At 47.0% G+C, this 19853-nt stretch overlaps 1 protein-coding gene across 1 annotated transcript in view; it reads right to left on the bottom strand.

The window, feature by feature from the left end:
• LOC121550646 (inactive phospholipase C-like protein 2) overlaps nt 1-12682 on the bottom strand; it is a 101428-nt gene extending 88746 nt beyond the window's left edge. The window contains exon 1 of the mRNA XM_041862985.2: nt 11901-12682. Coding sequence (XP_041718919.1) covers nt 11901-12224 — 324 coding nt within the window. The 5' untranslated portion in view covers nt 12225-12682. The remainder of the gene's footprint in view (nt 1-11900) is intronic.
• Between the last annotated feature and the right edge of the window lie 7171 nt (nt 12683-19853).

Here is a 19853-nt window from a genome sequence, read left to right on the forward strand (position 1 = left end):
TGGAAAGGGCCCGTAAGTAAGCTTTTCACTGTTAGTCTACACCTGTTGTTTACGAAGCATGTGACAAATACAAATTCATTAAATAGAGAAGATCAATCACAGCCTACAGTCAGCCAGACAGACCCCCTGAGTACCACTCTCAGCACTCCATCAGAGTGAGTCTTATTGGACAGTAGTGTTTTCAGTCAGCTGGTAAGAGAGACCATCTCATAGGCCCAAGATAACATCAGCCATAGATATTACCACCAGGGCTAGAATATGCCCAGCTTCTTATCCCACTGGATCCTTCAGCATGTAATCAGTGTTATTTGAGAAGGATCTGACTGAGTTCGGTGCTTCTCCAATCCTGGTGTGGATGAAGTAAATCCCAGGATTCAACGTTTGGGGAAAGAATTCCATGATCACCCCGGACAGCATTGGTGGGATCAATCTGGGGCTCGGGGGAATTTCTGGCACTGCCAAACTATCAGATAAAGACTATGAGAGATCTGGGTAAACCTATAAGGGCTTTATTTATTTAATGACCGGAGGGGGGTGGGGGTGGGGTTTTATCCAAAGCCAGGGAGTGGTTATTGGGTAGTGGTCTAGAACGGAATGTCCCCACCACACCACCAGAACAGGGGGAATGGTTTGACAGATGCACCTCAGATTCTATGCTCGATTGAGAATGAGATTCCTTTCTCTCCTCCTCATGTGAACAGAGATGTGAGCTCGTAAAACAACACACTATATAACTGTTGACGAAGTGAACTAGCCAGAGGATGTTTGGAGACTTATGAAATCACTGCTCACATTACCACGTTAGTTTCCAGGGTTTCCCCACCCCCTGCAAAACAGAATATGTATAACCTGGAATCATCTCTTTCCTTGAATATGACTGGAGCTGGATTTAGATATGACCTAGATTTAAAGGAATAAGTAAGACTGCTGCACTCAAATCAGAGTTCTTCTGATACCGCCTACCCAACATTAATTAAAAACATAATTGTAGAATGTCGCCATCTATTTCAAAAATATCCCCTCTCTATCCCTCTAACAGACACATATCTCTCTCACTCTCTCTATCAAAGAGAGAGATAGAGAGGAGACAGACAGAGAGAGAGAGAGAGAGAGAGAGAGAGAGAGAGAGAGAGAGAGAGAGAGAGGAGACAGACAGACAGACAGACAGACAGACAGACAGACAGACAGACAGAGAGAGAGAGAGAGATACATAGAGAACTAATCTCACTCTCACACTCTCTAAGTGCTTGACTAATGTATTATAGAGCCATGTGACCAGGACTGGTACAGGATAGAGAGCTGAACGCCTGTTAGCCAGACTGTTAGCCAGCCTGTTAGCCAGCCTGTTAGCCAGACTGTTAGCCAGACTGTTAGCCAGACTGTTAGCCAGCCTGTTAGCCAGCCTGTTAGCCAGACTGTTAGCCAGACTGTTAGCCAGCCTGTTAGCCAGACTGTTAGCCAGAATGTTAGCCAGACTGTTAGCCAGACTGTTAGCCAACCGGTTCCACAGTGAGTGAGAGCAGAAGTATGACACACTGAGTTATTTTAGAGGGGAAAGGGGGTTTAATAAATGACAGGGTGAGCTGATTTCCTGCCCCTCAGTGACTGACTGGGGAGAGGAGTTGGTGAAGAGTGGGAGGGGAGTGGTGGTGTGGTGCCATGCAGTAGGGCTATATGGTAGGTCCCAACAGCTAGCTCCGTGACCACAAAGCCCTATGGTTAAGGTTATGTGTATTACTCTGTATAACGTCTGTTATTATTTTATCCCGTCATATTTTAGCTCTGCTTTTGTCATGCTGACCATGTTCATCTTTCCAGTAACCGCTCTGAATAAGACTTTGACCTTTTGTTTGCTCCATAGGTCAAGAACCCCTCAGAGCGTGAGATAGAGGGTGGGAAGGAGGGAGAGGGGAGAGATAAATAAACCCATTTTGGTGAGCTGTGATATGGTCACAACAAGCTGGGGGAAGATCCCTCCTATCCCTCTCTCAGTCTGTGCTGGCAGGCCGGCAGGCACACAGCCGTATTCCCAAAAGCCAGCCAGAGTGAGGTAGGCAGGGCAGGAGCCTGCAGCTGTCCACAGACCTGCTTACAAAACCAGACTGGAACATCCCCCTTCAACCTGTCCCCGTCCCCTCCAACCACTTTAGACGCCCTCCCTTCCCTTCCCTCCCACCACGGGACAGTCACTCACCACACCAAGGGGGTGACAACCTTGCAGGATTTGGCTGGTTCAACGATATATACACAGATGGGTTCTCCACTGCTCCGCTGGTCCCTCCTAAGCCCCCTCATGCCACAGCCTTCATGCCTACAGGAGGCCATTTTAATGTGTTAAAGAGATTTTCAGGAAGTGTTGCATACGTTTTAGCCAGTAGTTCTGTAAGCAGCACCCAAGAGCCAAAAAGGGTTCCTGAAAATGTTGCACAATTGTGTACAACGTCATCAAGTAATTGCTCTCGAGCCCATGCACCGTGTGTACAAAGACAGTGAAAAAAACTCTGTGGTGTTCATGTGGTGTGCATGCAACCTCACTGGACAATGCTGTGCCGATCTGATCCCGCCTCCCACTTTAACCTTGCAACCTCATTGGACATAATTCCACCTGCCAATCAACATTGTCCCTCATGTTCGGTTGTGGCTAGTTCCCCTTGTTGCTTCAGACTAGTATGGCAAGCAAGCGATTGTGATAATGTAATTTTATACAATGGAAAAGTTATACGTTTGCATCAAATATCCTACTCCTTGAAAGTGGTGTATTGATTATATATAGCATTTGCCTACATGATGAATGATGATCGCTGACAATCAACTGCCGTGTTGGATTATTACCCCATATCATGGAATACCTGTGTGAACTTTAATAAGGACTAAATGTGGACACATGGAATTATTTGATTTGGATGGATGGTCGATACAGAAAGGTGAGGTGATATTTTCTTATCTAAAAAGTGGGTGAAAGTTTGCAGAGAAATGTTTTTGAGCGCATCAAGTCGTGATTCGCAAGCGGGAAAAATTGATGGATGCACGTGCCTGGTAAAAACCTTAGCCTATTGCACAATAAATTCCAAAATTCGAACAACAAAAAAATTATACACCAGCAACACCATTTAGGAGATGCAGGTTCTGAGCATAGTGTTTCTGATCGGGTTGACAATCATATTCCAATGCATTTGTCTGGCTACAATGCCATCTTTAGGGCACATCATTTTCTGCTTGGTTTCCAGAGAAATGTATTGAAAGAGACAAATTAAACGACTACTGAGGTCTAATAGATCTAGCTTCTAATTTCAAATTCTTTCTAACTTATGATGTATGGATTTGATCTATGTATTGCATGTATTTTCGCTCTTATTAAAATAACTAATGGTAAGACCATGCAGCCAGGCAATCTTTGTTGCTTCAGAGCGTTCACTACATGACTGGAACGAGCACGTAGATCTCATGCACCAAATGATGGAAGGTTAGAATGTAAGGATTCTGTGCCTTTTTCCGCTGAGAGAGGACTGTAGATCCTTTATAATGCATGTATGAGCCATACATTGTCCAAACGGGAGGTTTAAAAAAATGACGATCTACAGTCCTCTCTCACCAGAATATCTCTTTAATGAGCACAATGCTGTAATTGCTAATTTGCCTCTCTACCCCACTCCCCCCTTTAGACACCTCAGACACCTCAGCTCATCTTTCATGCTGCTGAAACATGTGTGTGGGTATTGAAGCTCCGGCAGCACTACACATGGACTACAGCAGTGAACTTGTTGCACATGAATGTTATAAACTATCGTTCTATTTATCGTTATCACATCAATTCAGGCATTTTATCACGATATGGATTTTTGTCCTTATCACCCAGTTCTACTACAGGATAGCTGACCCAGATTCGCATCATGCCACTCTCTATCAGTGTGTTCCCCATGTTGTGACTGAAGATGAAGTTCATTGTGTTGTGACGTTCCTCTCTGATTCTATGAGTGAACATGCATTCTTGGCTACATTTGCAGCAGAGTCTATCTAAAAGGACTGTTAACCCTAACTGTTCTGTGATACGATTCCATAACACTAACCCTTTAACCCCGATATGGGGGAGCACAGTCACAATTCCACACGTACAGAGTGTACTAACCTATTCCAATAATCACATTGAGAGAGACACCTCTTTTACGCCCCAAGGATGGGTGTAGGCCTTTAGGGGACATACAGGAATAGAAGCGGACATCAGTGTGCTGTAGGACCAACACATCCATATTGGAATGAGAACAGGAAACGACAATGATGCTCTGATTGTAAGGTTCTGTATTTATTTTCTTAGTTCCTTGTGTTCTTGAACGTAGCCCTGTATCTTTGTGTTCTTGAACGTAGCCCTGTCTTTCATTTTTTGTTCATTGATTTCACCTGTGTTAGTTACTCACCTGGTCTCATCAGCTCCTTATTTAGTTCAGTTCATTCTGTTTGTGCCTTGTGAGGTATTGTTCGTTTTGACTCTACTAAGCCTTTTTCTAGCTCGTTTGTGAGAAACAGTTATAGTTTTCTGTTCTAGTTTTGTTTCACCTGCCTGTTTGCCTACCTGTGTATGACCATTGCCTGCCTGTGACCACGATTCCTGCCTTCTGCGAAGGTGAAATAAACACCTGCCGTGCTCTGCGCGTGAATCTACACCTTTTTCTCCCTGAGTATTCATTACACTGATGCTCTGCTAAAAGTGGACATGGTTTTCTAATTGGGTTATCACACGCAACCCTGACAGAGTCACACACTTATAACCTCTGGTGAGTTGTCTGTCAACTGGCATTCTACGCCTGGCATTCAAAGTGTTGACCCCAAATCCAGTGGTGAACTTTCCTCAACGTGAATCACATAAGCCATACGGACAACTAACTCTTATCTGACTGGGTCGAGGCAGTCTCTACGTTATAGATGCATTACTCTAGGGAAGGAATGAGTCTTCTTTACTGGTTCTATCATGGTATATTTGTCCAGCATCTTTGATAGTACATCCTGGTCCTTCCAATAGCAACAGTTGGTGAGAGTTCAATGTTGCCATACAGCTGAGCAGACTTACAGAAGAAAACAATAAATATTACAACAAAGCCTTATAATTATTGTAACGATCCCGGCTGTCTGAGTCGGGGTCTGGTCGTAATCTCCAGTTTCCCGAGGGTTCGGGAACGCTCCGGGGAGCGCTCTGGTTTCCGCACCTGCTTCCTATTAGCAATCTGCACACCTGGGCCTAATCAGCACCTTTCTTAGGCTCTGGCCCAACATCCAGTTCCTGCCGGATCGTTAGCCATGAACAGTAGGTGTTCTGTGTATCAGTTGAGCGTTCTAGCGTGAGTTTTGTTATTTTGTACTTTGTTGAGTTTTTGTGTTCTGACCTCCGTTTTTGTTCCACCTGCAGTCACACGTCCGGGAACCTTCACCCCACCTCTGCCTGATGGTCGGCGGCTGCCGAGCCATCACTGGACCCAGACTGCACCCCCAACTACTCAACCACGCCGCCCGCTCTGTCCCTGGATTATACTGCACCTTTTGTCGTATCTAATAAACCCTCACCTTCGTTCAACTCTCCTTGTCCTGGTCTGCTTTTGGGTTCTGGCTGAGGGAACTGTGACAGAACGATCCGGCCAATTATGAACCCAGCGGACCTGGACTCTGTTCGCCATGCCATTACCCAGCAGGAGAAGATGTTGGGCCATCATAGCATGGTACTACAGGAGATCGCGTTGTCAGTTCGGAACCTTTCTACCGGCCTGACGGAGGTCCAGAACCAACGCCAGTGTCCGGTGGAGGACTCACTACCGGTTTCACCCATCTCGCCTGCCGCTTCTGAAGTTGTGTCCCTCCGTGAGCCCAAGGTCCCGACGCCGGATAAGTATGAGGGGGAGCTGGGAAGATGCCGTTCCTTCCTTATGCAGTGTGGATTAGTGTTCGATCTACAGCCCTACTCTTATGCCACTGACAAGGCTAGGATAGCCTTTTTGATTGAGTTGCTGCGTGGTCGAGCGCTGGAGTGGGCTTCAGCCGTTTGGGAACGACAGGATCCCTGCATGGCGTCATACCAGGGGTTCACGGCCGAGATGAGGAAGCTCTTCGACCATTCCGTCCGAGGGAGGGACGAGCTAGGCGTCTGTTTTCTCTTCACCAAGGAACTGCTTAGCGTGGCGACTTCGTGATCGAGTTCAAGACGTTGGCTGTGGAGAGTGGGTGGAACGAGGAGTCTTTGCAAGCGGCCTTTTACCAGGGCCTGTCGGAGCAGCTCAAGGATGAGTTGATCTCCTATCCGGAGCCTAGTGACCTGGACAGCTTGGTAGCCTTGTCTATTCGGGTGGATAATCGAGTCCGAGAGCGAAGGAGGGAGAAGCAATGGGGTCCGTCCAATCGATCAGCTTCTCAGTTCCCAGTCGGATCGGGTGGTGGACCAGAACACGTCGATCATTCTCCACCACTAAGGATTAGTAGAGAGGACCTCTCTCGATTCTGAACCCATGCAAGTGGGGGCGGCACGGGTTAACCACGGAGGAGCGTCAACATAGACGTAAGACCAACTGCTGCCTCTACTGTGGTCGCCGGGACATTACATCTCCACTTGTTCCCGGCGGTCGCCAACTGCCCGGCTCGCTAAAGTTGGGAGGACTTTTAGCGAGCCAGTTTCAACCTCTCAGTACCTCTGTCAGACCCCGCTTCCCGGCTACCCTTGTGAACAGGAATCAGAGCTTAGCGCTTAACGCTTTTATCGATTCAGGTGCCGATGGAAGCTTTCTTGATGCCGAAGTTGGTGGAACAGCTGGGGCTTTCCAAGGAGCAATTGCCGGAAGCCATTGAAGCGACCACTCTGAACGGCAGTAGTCTGGCACGTATCACGATGAGGACTGAACCGGTTAAGATGCGGTTGTCGGGGAATCATTCGGAGATGATTTCATTTTTCATTCTGCCGTCTTCCCATGTTCCTCTGGTCCTTGGATACCCCTGGCTGAAGGAACACAATCCCACGTTCGATTGGGCGACGGGCAAGGTAACGAGTTGGAGCCTTGATTGTCATGCTAACTGTCTCAAGACTGCCTGCCCCCCATGCGGTTCCCAGTCAGGTGATTGAGGCTAAACCCCCAGATTTGTCCCTGGTTCCCGAGACATATCACGATTTGGGGGAAGTTTTCAGTAAGCAGAAGGCTCTGTCACTTCCTCCCCACCGACCATATGATTGTGCCATCAACCTGGTTCCTGGAGCTGTCTACCCCAAGGGAAGGTTATACAGTATCTCCCGACCTGAACGTGAGGCGTTGGAGACCTACATCAAGGAGTCCCTAGCTGCTGGTCTCGTTCGTCCTCGTCATCACCCCTGGGGGCAGGATTCTTCTTTGTGGGAAAGAAGGATGGCTCTCTTCGACCGTGTATTGATTATCGGGGGTTGAATGACATCACGGTCAAGAACAAGTATCCCCTGCCCTTGATGAGTTCTGCCTTCGACTCCTTACAGGGTGCTACGGTGTTCACCAAGCTAGACCTACGCAATGCGTATCACCTGGTCCGGATCAGAGAGGGGGACGAGTGGTTGACGGGTTTCAATACACCGATGGGTCACTTCGAGTATCAGGTGATGCCGTTTGGACTGACCAATGCTCCAGCGGTATTCCAGAGTATGGTGAACGACGTCCTGAGAGATATGATCGGTCTCTTCGTGTTTGTTTACCTGGATGACATTCTGATCTTCTCGAAGGAACCGTCCGACCACGTCCAGCATGTCCGGCAGGTTCTGCAGCGATTGTTGGAGAATCGTCTGTTCGTGAAGGCCGAGAAGTGCGAGTTTCACGCCCACACTACATCCTTTCTCGGGTACATCATCTCCAGGGGTGAGATTAGGATGGATCAGGAGAAGGTTAGAGCGGTTCTGGAATGGGTCCAGCCCGGTACGAGATTGCAACTCCAGAGATTTTTGGGGTTTGCGAATTTCTACCGCAGATTCATCCGGGATTACAGCCGTGTGGCCGCTCCATTAACTGCCTTGACTTCCAGTATCAGGACCTTCAAGTGGAATCCGAGGCAGATCGTGCGTTTCTGGATTTGAAGAGGCGATTCACCAACGCACCGATTCTCTCTCAACCGGACACGGCCCGTCAGTTCGTCGTTGAAGTGGACGCGTCGGATGTGGGAGTTGGCGCCATCCTGTCGCAGCGATGCTCCACGGACAGTAAACTCCATCCCTGCGCCTACTACTCTCGTCGCCTTTCGCCTGCAGAGAGGAATTACGATGTGGGTAACCGGGAGCTTCTCGCGGTGAAACTTGCCTTGGAGGAGTGGCGCCACTGGTTGGAGGGGGCGGAGCAACCGTTTATTGTCTGGACTGACCACAAGAATCTTGCTTACGTGCAATCGGCTAAACGTCTCAACTCCCGTCAGGCCAGGTGGGCGTTGTTTTTCGGACGATTCAAGTTTGCCCTGACGTTCCGACCTGGATCTAAGAACGGCAAGGCGGACGCCTTGTCCCGGATGTTCTCCAAGACGGAGGAGAGTGGGTCCAAGACCGAGACTATTCTCCCCGGAACTGCGTCGTGGGAGCAGTGATGTGGAAGATTGAGGAGGAGGTGCTGGCGGCCCTTCGGACTCAGCCCGGTCCCGGTAACGGTCCACCCGGTCGGTTGTTTGTGCCTGAGTCGGTTCGTCCTGCTGTCCTCAAATGGTCCCACGCCAGCAAGATGGCTTGTCACCCCGGCGTGGCTCGGACTATGGCGTTTCTTCGCAGACGTTTTGGTGGCCTGCCATGGCCGAGGATACTCGGGGTTTTGTTGCTGCCTGTCCAGTGTGTGCGCAGAATAAGAGTACCAATCGGCCCAGCTCTGGACTACTTCATCCCCTTCCTATTCCCCGGCGTCCATGGTCGCATCTGGCCCTGGACTTCGTCACGGGGTTGCCCGCTTCTGAGGGGAACACGGTCGTTCTGACTATCGTGGACAGATTCAGCAAGTTCGCCCACTTTGTGCCTATTGCCAAGCTTCCCTCTGCCTCGGAGACGTCCGAGATCCTGGTTAGGGGAGGTTTTCAGGGTCCACGGTTTGCCCAGTGATATCGTTTCCGACCGTGGCCCTCAGTTTACCTCTGCTGTCTGGAAGTCCTTCTGTTTGGCCATTGGAGCTACAGTCAGTCTCACATCTGGTTTTCACCCCCAATCCAATGGTCAGGCGGAGAGAGCCAACCAGAAGATGGAATCCACGCTACGCTGTCTGGTCTCTTCCAACCCCACCTCCTGGGCCTCTCAGTTGCCTTGGGTTGAGTATGCCCACAATACTCTCCCCTACATCTGCCACTGGGATGTCTCCCTTCCAGTGCCTGTATGGCTACCAACCTCCCCTGTTCCCTTCTCAGGAGAAGGAGCTCTCAGTGCCTTCTGTTCAGGCCCATATTCGGCGTTGCCACCGGACCTGGCATCGGGCCAGAAAGGCACTCCTTAGAGGTTCGGACCGGTATCAGCTCCAGGCGAATCGTCGCCGGATCCCCGCTCCCACCTATACCATCGGAGATAGGGTTTGGTTGGCCACACGGGATCTTCCGTTACGGACTGAGTCTAGGAAGTTGTTACCGAAGTTTATTGGTCCGTTTGTGGTGGAGAAGGTGATCAATCCAGTGGCAGTGCGACTCAAACTACCGAGGACGCTCAGAGTCCATCCCACCTTTCATGTCTCCTGCCTCAAGCCTGTCTTCCTCAGTCCTCTGTTGCCTCCTCCGCCTCCTCCTCCTCCTCCTCGGATGATCGGAGGTGGTCCTGCCTACACGGTGCGTCGCATTATGGATTCCAGACGGCGGGGCCGGGGTTTCCAGTATCTCGTGGACTGGGAGGGGTATGGTCCTGAAGAGAGGAGTTGGATTCCGCGGCGACAGGTCCTAGATGCGGATCTCATCAGGGACTTTTACCGCCTCCATCCTGGCGCTCCCGGGGAGTCTCGCCCGGTGGCGTTGGTCGGAGGGGGTACTGTAACGATCCCGGCTGTCTGAGTCGGGGTCTGGTCGTAATCTCCAGTTTCCCGAGGGTTCGGGAACGCTCCGGGAGCGCTCTGGTTTCCGCACCTGCTTCCTATTAGCAATCTGCACACCTGGGCCTAATCAGCACCTTTCTTAGGCTCTGGCCCAACATCCAGTTCCTGCCGGATCGTTAGCCATGAACAGTAGGTGTTCTGTGTATCAGTTGAGCGTTCTAGCGTGAGTTTTGTTATTTTGTACTTTGTTGAGTTTTTGTGTTCTGACCTCCGTTTTTGTTCCACCTGCAGTCACACGTCCGGAACCTTCACCCCACCTCTGCCTGATGGTCGGCGGCTGCCGAGCCATCACTGGACCCAGACTGCACCCCCAACTACTCAACCACGCCGCCCGCTCTGTCCCTGGATTATACTGCACCTTTTGTCGTATCTAATAAACCCTCACCTTCGTTCAACTCTCCTTGTCCTGGTCTGCTTTTGGGTTCTGGCTGAGGGAACTGTGACAATTATAGCAATACAATGCCATATGAACAGGACAATACATTCTGAGAATAAGCTTTAGAGGATTTGAGACCTAGAACATGTTGACAACATGATACGTTCTGCATTCTTACCATATTTCTGTTATGAAGTTTGAACTTATGAACATCAGTAGATTGCTCCAGTTCTTTTGGAGGGAAGGAGAGTGGTTTGGGGTGGAGAGATTTAGGCCTTAGCCTCGTATGATACTATTCCATGGAATTTCCTGGAAGAACAACCCTGCTTTTCACCAATAGAGCAAAACATCCTGGGGTGAAGAGAAGCAACACTCAGGGACTTGTTCATTTTCTCAGGATTCCACTACACCTCAGAGAAGCACATCAAACCAGAGAGCAGGCAGTGTTTGGATTTATTCACCCACACATCCACAGGGAATTTAATAACAGGGGAAATATATAGAATTAGGGTTTTAGGCCAGTTGCTAAGCAAACTGGCTCATAATGACAGAATGCCACTCTCTCTCTCCAACAGCTCCCACCTCCACAGAGCTTCTCCACAAGGCCCCTCAGTACACCGTCTGTCTGTCTCTGTCATGCTACACGATCTGACTGGATACATCCTGGAGTAGGAGACATGAGACATGCCTTGGGGGAAATAGTGACTAAAGGCAGACATGTTCTCTGTAATATGTAGGCATATCATTTTTTTTTTTATTCCCTGGAGGAGCCCAGACTTTGTGGATAGGCCTCATCTTAATGGTCAACAAACTATTTTGCGTACGATTTAAATAGCATTGCCAGTTTTGTGTTGTTTGTTTTGCTTTTACATAGTACTCTACTTACAAGTCTATTGGAACAGTAGTGTAGTTCGACTATAGAGGCATGTTTCACTATCCAGGGAGGGAATGTCATAACCTCTGCTCATAGCAGAGGACAACCTTTATTTCAACTTTGGTGACCTAACCTTGCAGCAGACGCAGCAGCAGCTTCCCACACCATCAGCACCTCAAGGCATGAAGAAGGACATCACGCAAACTTCAGAGCATTGGATCAGTTAGTCCTACCTTCTTTGTAATATTGTAACTGTTTCTGAGACTTGTAGCCTAACTGCGAATGACAGACTACATAATAAAATGTTCCTCAGCTAAATGTTTACCCTGCACTAGACCATCAGTTTGTTACACAGTAACAACTCAGCATCCTTTATTATTATTATTATTATTATTATTATTATTATTATTATTATTATTACAGCTTTGTCACTAACAGTTCATCTAACCCTGGGTCCATAACAATAGAATGAATCACAATGAGGGCTAGTCACTGGCTACCTGAATGCATAATGTGGTTTTGCGTGGGCTGTGAGGAGATAATGATTCCCTCATTAATGCAACCGTCAAGCGCTTCCTCTGATTGACGTGACCTGATAAAGTAGGCTTTATGAAAACAAACCAACCTTCATAATGCCGCAAGGTGTGTTCACGCCTCCATGACTCCTTTCGGCTGAATTGTCACGGCTGCTGCTGCCAGTCCGAGGACTCCCGTGGTCCATGTACCTTCCGTTGGTGTAAACTCCCTCCGCCCCATAGACCGAGTGCCCGGCGGCAAAGGCAGCCGCCGAAATGTCCAGGTATGCCCGGGTGCCAGTCGGAGGCAGCACCGTGGCGTCATTGTTGTTCAACCCCGCTATTTGTGTCGCGTCCTGTGACGGAGAGGCTGCAATGGTAGGATTTAGCAAATGTCCCGACACAGCCTCGGAAGCGTGTACCCCTGCCATCATCCACGGACGTTACAGCTAAACATTCAACCGAATGCATTGACCCATTGTTTCAAAACATGAGCCCACGGCTGTGTAGCCCACATAAGATCATCAGTCCACAGACGAAGCGCAGTCCACTGAATCTGGGATAGACAGATTGAACCATCCGCTTCTGGCAGAACAAACTCTTTCTTGTCGCTCGAAAATGAACAGATGGTGCTCCGTATGTGATCTGGTGTGATTAGCTAACTGCATGGATTCATAAGGAGCAGCACAGAAACAGTTCCGGCTAATAAAAAGGCGTTAATTGGCGTTTACACGCGCTTTCGTTTTTCTCCAAGCTTCTTGTTTGCGCGGAGGCTGCATGCAGAAGAACGTCCTATTCGCCTGGTCCCTACTTTCCTATCCGCTCTCCGCAGATGAGAAATCAGAAGCTTCCCCACGTGCATCCGCGGGATGCAGCTATATACAATGCGCTGTTGTGTGAGTTGCTCGCGTGTCCCCTCCCTACACAATCCATGTCCGTGCGTGCTAATTCACAAACACACACACACACACACATACACACACACACACACACATACACGTACGCACACACACGTACGCACACACACGCACACACACACACGCACACACACACACACACACACACACACACACACACACACACACACACACACACACTGAAATGATTCATGCTCATTCATACCACAACTTGTAGTCTAAGCCATTTCTAGGCTAAAACACAATAATGTATTAACAGCAGGGGAGGCTGGTGGGAGGATCTATAGGAGGACGGGCTCATTGTAATGGCTGGAATGGAATATGGTTTATAAATGTTTGATGTGTTTGATACGTTCCCTTAATTCCATTCCAGGCATTACAATGAGCCCATCCTCCTATAGCATCTCACACCAGCCTCCTCTGATTAACAGGGAACGTGAGTGTATTTGCATTAAATATGTCTTATCATTAGGCTATTGCCTAAGGCTTTTCAAATGCATATTTATTATCACAGCCAAAACTTAGAGCAGGGAGACTGGTTTTCAGAAAGTCCCCTAAGCTGCATTAAGAACAAATAGCCCTATCTGGTGGCAAGGGCAAAAAGCTCCATTGATGCTGATGATCCTCATATTACATATCCCTATGGGCGTTATCAATTTAATCTCAGAACCCAAAACCAAATATTACATGCAGTCTGTTAACGAGAGACTATTATTATTTTTACATTGTTTCAGTTTTTCTGTATTGGATGGGCAGGCCAGGTTTCAGTCCCAATCAGAGAGGGAGTGGCACATCATCAATATTACCTCCAGCAGTAATCCACAGAGAATGTCACATGGCTTTCACTCACACAAACACCACACCAGCCACCTCCACATTATTGATTGGTGAGAATGAAAAGCACAGGACTCAGAACAAGTGGTTGGCCATTACCTATTTATTCATACTGTAGAACAAGTTGTACACAACCAATCCCTGTGTCTGACAGCCACAGTTCAGAATTCAATTGCTGCAGATAGAAACCCACAATATCTGTAATGATTCAATTCTGACCACAAATTAGCTGAATCACTGTCACTATCGTCATTCAACAAATCTGGGGAACAAGGGGGACAATTATCTCTGTGCATTCACTGATGACTTCTACAAAAATCATTATAGATCTACTTCAACCCCAGCACATGACCTCACAGAAACTCATCATTCTGTCAAAGTGTTTTACCCCTAATGATGCAGGACAAACCCACTAACAGGGTTTCATCCCAAATGGTACCCTATTCCCTATATAGTGCACTACTTTTGACCAAAAGTAGTGCATTATGAAGGGAATAGGGTGCCATTTGGGATGAAACCGGGGTCTTCGCCATCAGGCAGACATGTCAGGGGAGGAGGAAGGAACAATGAACAATAAACACTGATAATACAATCTAACGCACTGAGAGGACTAATCACACCACAGCCAGTTGGAAGAAGACAAATCATGTGCTGTTGCGGTAGAGCTGCTCAGAGTGTTTGGTCATTATTGTTGAACCAAGTCATTATAATCAAACCCAGAACTGGCTTGTTTTTTTGTCAGACCAGACAAATCCAAATCTGAATCATGCAGTATGGATGAGCGGTTAGGTCAGCTGCTCTGTAGTTTTTCTATGACATTGATGTGTCTTTGAATTGAAGGAGTGTGAACTAGGATAGAGTGTGCATGTTTGTGTGCGTCTGTGTGTTTTCTTCCTTCCTGTAAACTTAAATGAGGGCGGTAGACTACATCCTGCGGCTGCTTCGTCCGTCTTACACCAGTCAATCTGCCAGTCAGCCAGCCAGCTAGTCAGTCAGCCAGCCAGCTAGTTAGCCAGTCAGCCAGCCAGTCAGTCTATGTACTCATTAACCAGAAACTACTTCTCAATGTGAATTATTTATACACAGCTGAGTCTTCTAGAACACAGTAGTTCAGATGCTGGGAGAGAGAGACAGAGAGAACGAGAGAGAGAGAGAGAGAGAGAGAGAGAGAGAGACAGAGAGAGAGAGAGAGAGAGAGAGAGAGAGAGAGAGAACGAGAGAGAGAGAGACAGAGAGAACGAGAGAGAGAGACAGAGAGAGAGAGCTAGAGAGAGAGAGAGAGAGAGAGACAGAGAGAACGAGAGAGAGAGAGAGAGAGAGAGACAGAGAGAACGAGAGAGAGAGAGAGAGAGAACGAGAGAGAGAGAGAGAGAGACAGAGAGAGAGAGAGAGAGAGAGAGAGAACGAGAGAGAGAGAGAGACAGAGAGAACGAGAGAGAGAGAGACAGAGAGAACGAGAGAGAGAGACAGAGAGAGAGAGCTAGAGAGAGAGAGAGAGAGAGACAGAGAGAACGAGAGAGAGAGAGAGAGAGAGAGAGAGAGAGAGAGAGAGAGAGAGACAGAGAGAACGAGAGAGAGAGAGAGAGAGAACGAGAGAGAGAGAGAGAGAGAGAGAGAGCAGAGAGAGAGAGAGAGAGAGAGAGAGAGAGAACGAGAGAGAGAGAGACAGAGAGAGAGAGAGAGAGAGAGAGAGAGAGAGAGAGAGAGAGAGAGAGAGAGAGAGAGAGAGAGAGAGAGAGAGAGAGAGAGAGAGAGAGAGAGAGAGAGAGAGAGAGAGAGCAGTAGAAAGATGGAGAGGGAAATTAACAAATTGTGGAGGAAAATAAAGAAAGATGGGGTGGATGGAAAGATCGAGGAAAGGTGAGAGGGAGAGATGGAGGTGAGGGATACTACTGATGAGAAAAATAAGTCAAGGGGAGAGGTTGGGGCGAGGTAGTCGGTCTCTCTCTCTATCTTCTCTCTCTAGCTCTCTCTCTCTCTCTCTCTCTCTCTCTCTCTCTCTCTCACTCTGATTAATATATTACGCATCTTCTGAAATAATTCAGAATAAGTCCTGCTTTTAAAAGTCCTGCTCCAAGCCTTCCAGCCAGGCTCTCACTTTAATGTTCAAATGCCTTTGGCGCCCAAGCCTCAAACTCAAACAGGAGCCCTTCCAGGACCCACACGGTGGATCCATACCCAGGACCTATTAACCAAGGACCTTATCATATGCTGCATCCTTGCAAAATGGGGTGCCAACACTCCTCCACTTAGGGAAGAAATATGTTGTGATGAAGAGATGAGGACTCTACTGGGGAGGATAATGGAATTATTGTTAAGGAGAGCTGGAGAGGGAGATAGTGAGAGAGACAGAGAGACAGAGAGAGAAAGAGAGAGAATACAAGAGAGACTGTGAGAGATCAGCATAAATTAAATGGAAAGCAGTTGCAGCATTGTTTTCCATTTGACTATCATGCCACTAACAATTAAATCACACCCTTGTTGCTTTCCATTGAGGTTGCTCGTAGCTTCCTGTGACAGGAAGTGAGCCAGAGTTGTGCTGTCTCCCATCCTCTCCCTTCCCCCACCTCCCTCTCTGTGAACCACAAACATATGAAGGGATAGCCATCCATACATCCCCCCACCCCCAACCCTGATCCCTCCAGCCCCTCTCCAGAAGAGAAGCAAGATAATTTTAGATTGTATTGATGACAATAGTATTGATTAGGGTTACCCAATCACAGCTGATGAAAGGCCCTTTGACTGCTGGGTAATCTGACGGTGCAGGTCCCATGTGGTCCTCTGTAGCTCAATTGGTAGAGCATGACGCTTGTAACGCCAGGGTAGTGGGTTCGATCCCCGGGACCCCCCATACGTAAAAATGTATGCGCACATGACTGTAAGTCGCTTTGGATAAAAGCGTCTGCTAAATGGCATTATTATTATTATTATGGTTTTCGTCCTGGAGGTTGAGGTCATCAAGTCAAATCCTCTTCATTAGTTACCATGGCAGTTTTTTTTGTATACGGCCATTTCTTGTATTTAAGACATTTGACCGCAGATGTTACGACCCTCTCCCCTCATTCAGGCTCACCTCATTCATGCATGGTGAGAATTATTATGCATCAATACAGGAAATCATGGTATTGATTACAAATGAATAGGGTATTCTTGTTTACCAATGCACAACATCTAGAAAATATATAGCTACAGGGGTTTGTCTACATAAGAGAAGCAGTTCTACCTAACAGAATCAGTTGAAGATGCTGCGTCTTGTCAAGGGGAATAGTGTTTGTGTATGATATGAGAGGGAACTCTGACACACGATGAGGCTGAATAATCCCCAAAAGTGTAATTCGTTTTTTTGTGAAGTGAGCTGAGACTCCCCACTGGCCACAGCAGGGGGTCTGAGGGTGTTCCTCCCAGAGCCTAACCACCATACTTTCTGTTTCTCTTACACATCACTTCCTGTGCTCTCTCACATGACCTCTGTGGAGGGAGGAAATTAAACTTGTCCCTAAACACCCTCTGCGTCAACACTCTTTACTAATCAATCAGAGCAGTGCTGTGGTTTTCTGTCCCATCCTAGGGACTGTGTCTGTGTCCTTTGTGCCTCGACTGGACCTCCTTCCACTGGAGCCCCTAATTACTAGGGTTGATGCAAATATTAATTTGTACGCATAGACTATGATGGTAATTAGTGCCAATTTGCATCTTCATTATCTGATGAAAGATGTTTCCTGGGGAGGACGTCAAGGCCGTGGCTAAATTATTCAAATTTCTGACCTGTAGGAGAGATTGAGACAGCTTTATTGAGCTGGGATGATGATATGAACCTAACAGAAGGGCTCATTTTAAAAAGCAGGTCTGTCATGGTTTTTCGATTCCTGTTACAACATGTTAATCTCGTGACATGTCCCACATAGCATAATGCTGACCGGCATTATGCTATGTTTCATCATTAATTTCCATTCCCAGTGTTATTGCAGAGTGCAGGAATCACATTGGGCACTGATGACATCTAGTGGTCACAAGGTAGAACGACGGGCTGGATCTGCTCCATTGAAAAAGCTGTTTCTTTCAGTTCTTTGTAGCGAGGCTATACATAGCAGTTGGTGGGTGCCAGTCTTGCAACTCTCCCAGAGCATTTTATCTCGAGTATATACAATCCAATGTCAAGTAAGATATGGCTGTGAATACCTTATAATACTATATTTATATAGTATACCTTATTATTCTACAGTATACAATATTCTACTGTAATAACCCCACACATTCACCCTCACATGCCCTCAATGCTCTAACCCTTTCCTTTGCTGGAAAAACTGCTTTATCGTGAGAAAGGCTGGTTTCCTGTAATATTTATTTTTGTTTTATCTGCAGAATTGTCTGTTGTCAACAGAAGAAAACAGTGGTGGCCTACTGTATACTGTATGTTTTTATTTTAAAAAATTGCCCATTTCACCTTACTGCTATGTTACATTGAATTTTATTCTCTGTCCAACACTATGCTTTTAAAGCTATTGTGAATATTGAACAGTATCCAAGCAACCACGTGCAGTTTCGTTTCCAAGCAACAGTCTCCCTCTGACCTCCAGACATGTCCGATGTTTTTAAAAATGGATTTATTTTAATTAGAATATAGTAAATGTGATTGAAGGAGAATTTCAATGAACTACAACTAATGAGTTATTTGTTGAGAAGGCAAACAGTCGGTCTTGGATCTGTCTGTTCCATAGGAGATTGACAATCATAACATATTTTATAGTAATCAATGGGGTCATAGTCGATTACTGTTCATGCATTAGGTTAATTACATTGTTTCATTACTTTTCCATGTCCCCTGGGCCCTGAGTGACAGGTGAGAAGAGCCCCTCTGGCATTAAAGGTACAGTGCATACCGGTCCGGTACCATGTCTCAGAGACAATATGTGTTCCTGCCACACGATAGCAGATGTGAGTTGCCACTGGACAACCGATCACATAAACCAGTGTGGAGGGAGACGAAGCGAGATTAGAGGGATTGCACAGGGTTTAGAGGGAGAGAGGGATGTAGACAGAGAGAGCGAACGAAAGGAAGAGGTAGTGCGTGCAGTGGACCACAGACTGCATCTGAGCAGTGACATGTCAGTCCATCCAAGCCTAGATCGAGGAAGAGGCACATGAAGTATTGTGATGAGAGGAAGTACTGCCAAATTAACACTGCAGCATGAGGTCAATAACCACTCTCAACTCTCACCCACCTACATGACATGCTTGGACCTGTATTTTTCAACAAATTGTTCTTCAAAGAAACACGGAAGCTGTGAAAGTAGTGTGAGAATCATTGGACTATACTGTACCCAATGTCAATTCAACGTCTATTCCACGTTGGTTCAACGTAATTTCATTGAAATGACGTGGAAATAACATTGATTCAACCAGTGTGCGCCCAGTCGGAAGTACAGATAGGACCTGCTTGATCAAGCTGCTACAATAAAAACAGAAGTGCACTTTCTTAAGGCAAATGGTAGAGGTTCCAGTTCAATGTCAACAGCATGCTTGGCATAGAGTCCCATTCTTTGTTTGTGATTATTGGTCTCTCTTCATTCAAGTACATCAAACGTATAGTGAGTGAGTATCTGTACATAAGACCGTCCAAATGCAGTTTGTCTTATAGTTTTAACCATGTTTTGAGGCTATACAGTGTTTTTTTTTACATTTACTTTGTTTACAAGTATAACAAGCTCATATTTTGGGTTCTGATGGGGTAGGACAATTAAACGAAGCTCATGAGGAATGTATAAGTTATATTCTTCAAGAATCAATGGGTACATATACACTGCTCAAACAAATAAAGGAAACACTAAAATAACACATCCTAGATCTGAATGAATGAAATAATGTTATTAAATACTTTTTTCTTTACATAGTTGAATGTGCTGACAACAAAATCACACAAAAATTATCAATGGAAATCAAATGTATCAACCCATGGAGGTCTGGATTTGGAGTCACCCTCAAAATTAAAGTGGAAAACCACACTACAGGCTGATCCAACTTTGATGTAATGTCCTTAAAACAAGTCAAAATTAGGCTCAGTAGTGTGTGTGGCCTCCACGTGCCTGTATGACCTCCCTACAACGCCTAGGCATGCTCCTGATGAGGTGGCGGATGATCTCCTGAGGGATCTCCTCCCAGACCTGGACTAAAGCATCCGCCAACTCCTAGACAGTCTGTGGTGCAACGTGGCGTTGGTGGATGGAGCGAGACATGATGTCCCAGATGTGCTCAATTGGATTCAGGTCTGGGGAACGGGCGGGCCAGTCCATAGCATCAATGCCTTCCTCTTGC

Source organism: Coregonus clupeaformis, chromosome 35 (genome assembly GCF_020615455.1).
Source record: "Coregonus clupeaformis isolate EN_2021a chromosome 35, ASM2061545v1, whole genome shotgun sequence".
NCBI lineage: Eukaryota > Metazoa > Chordata > Actinopteri > Salmoniformes > Salmonidae > Coregonus > Coregonus clupeaformis.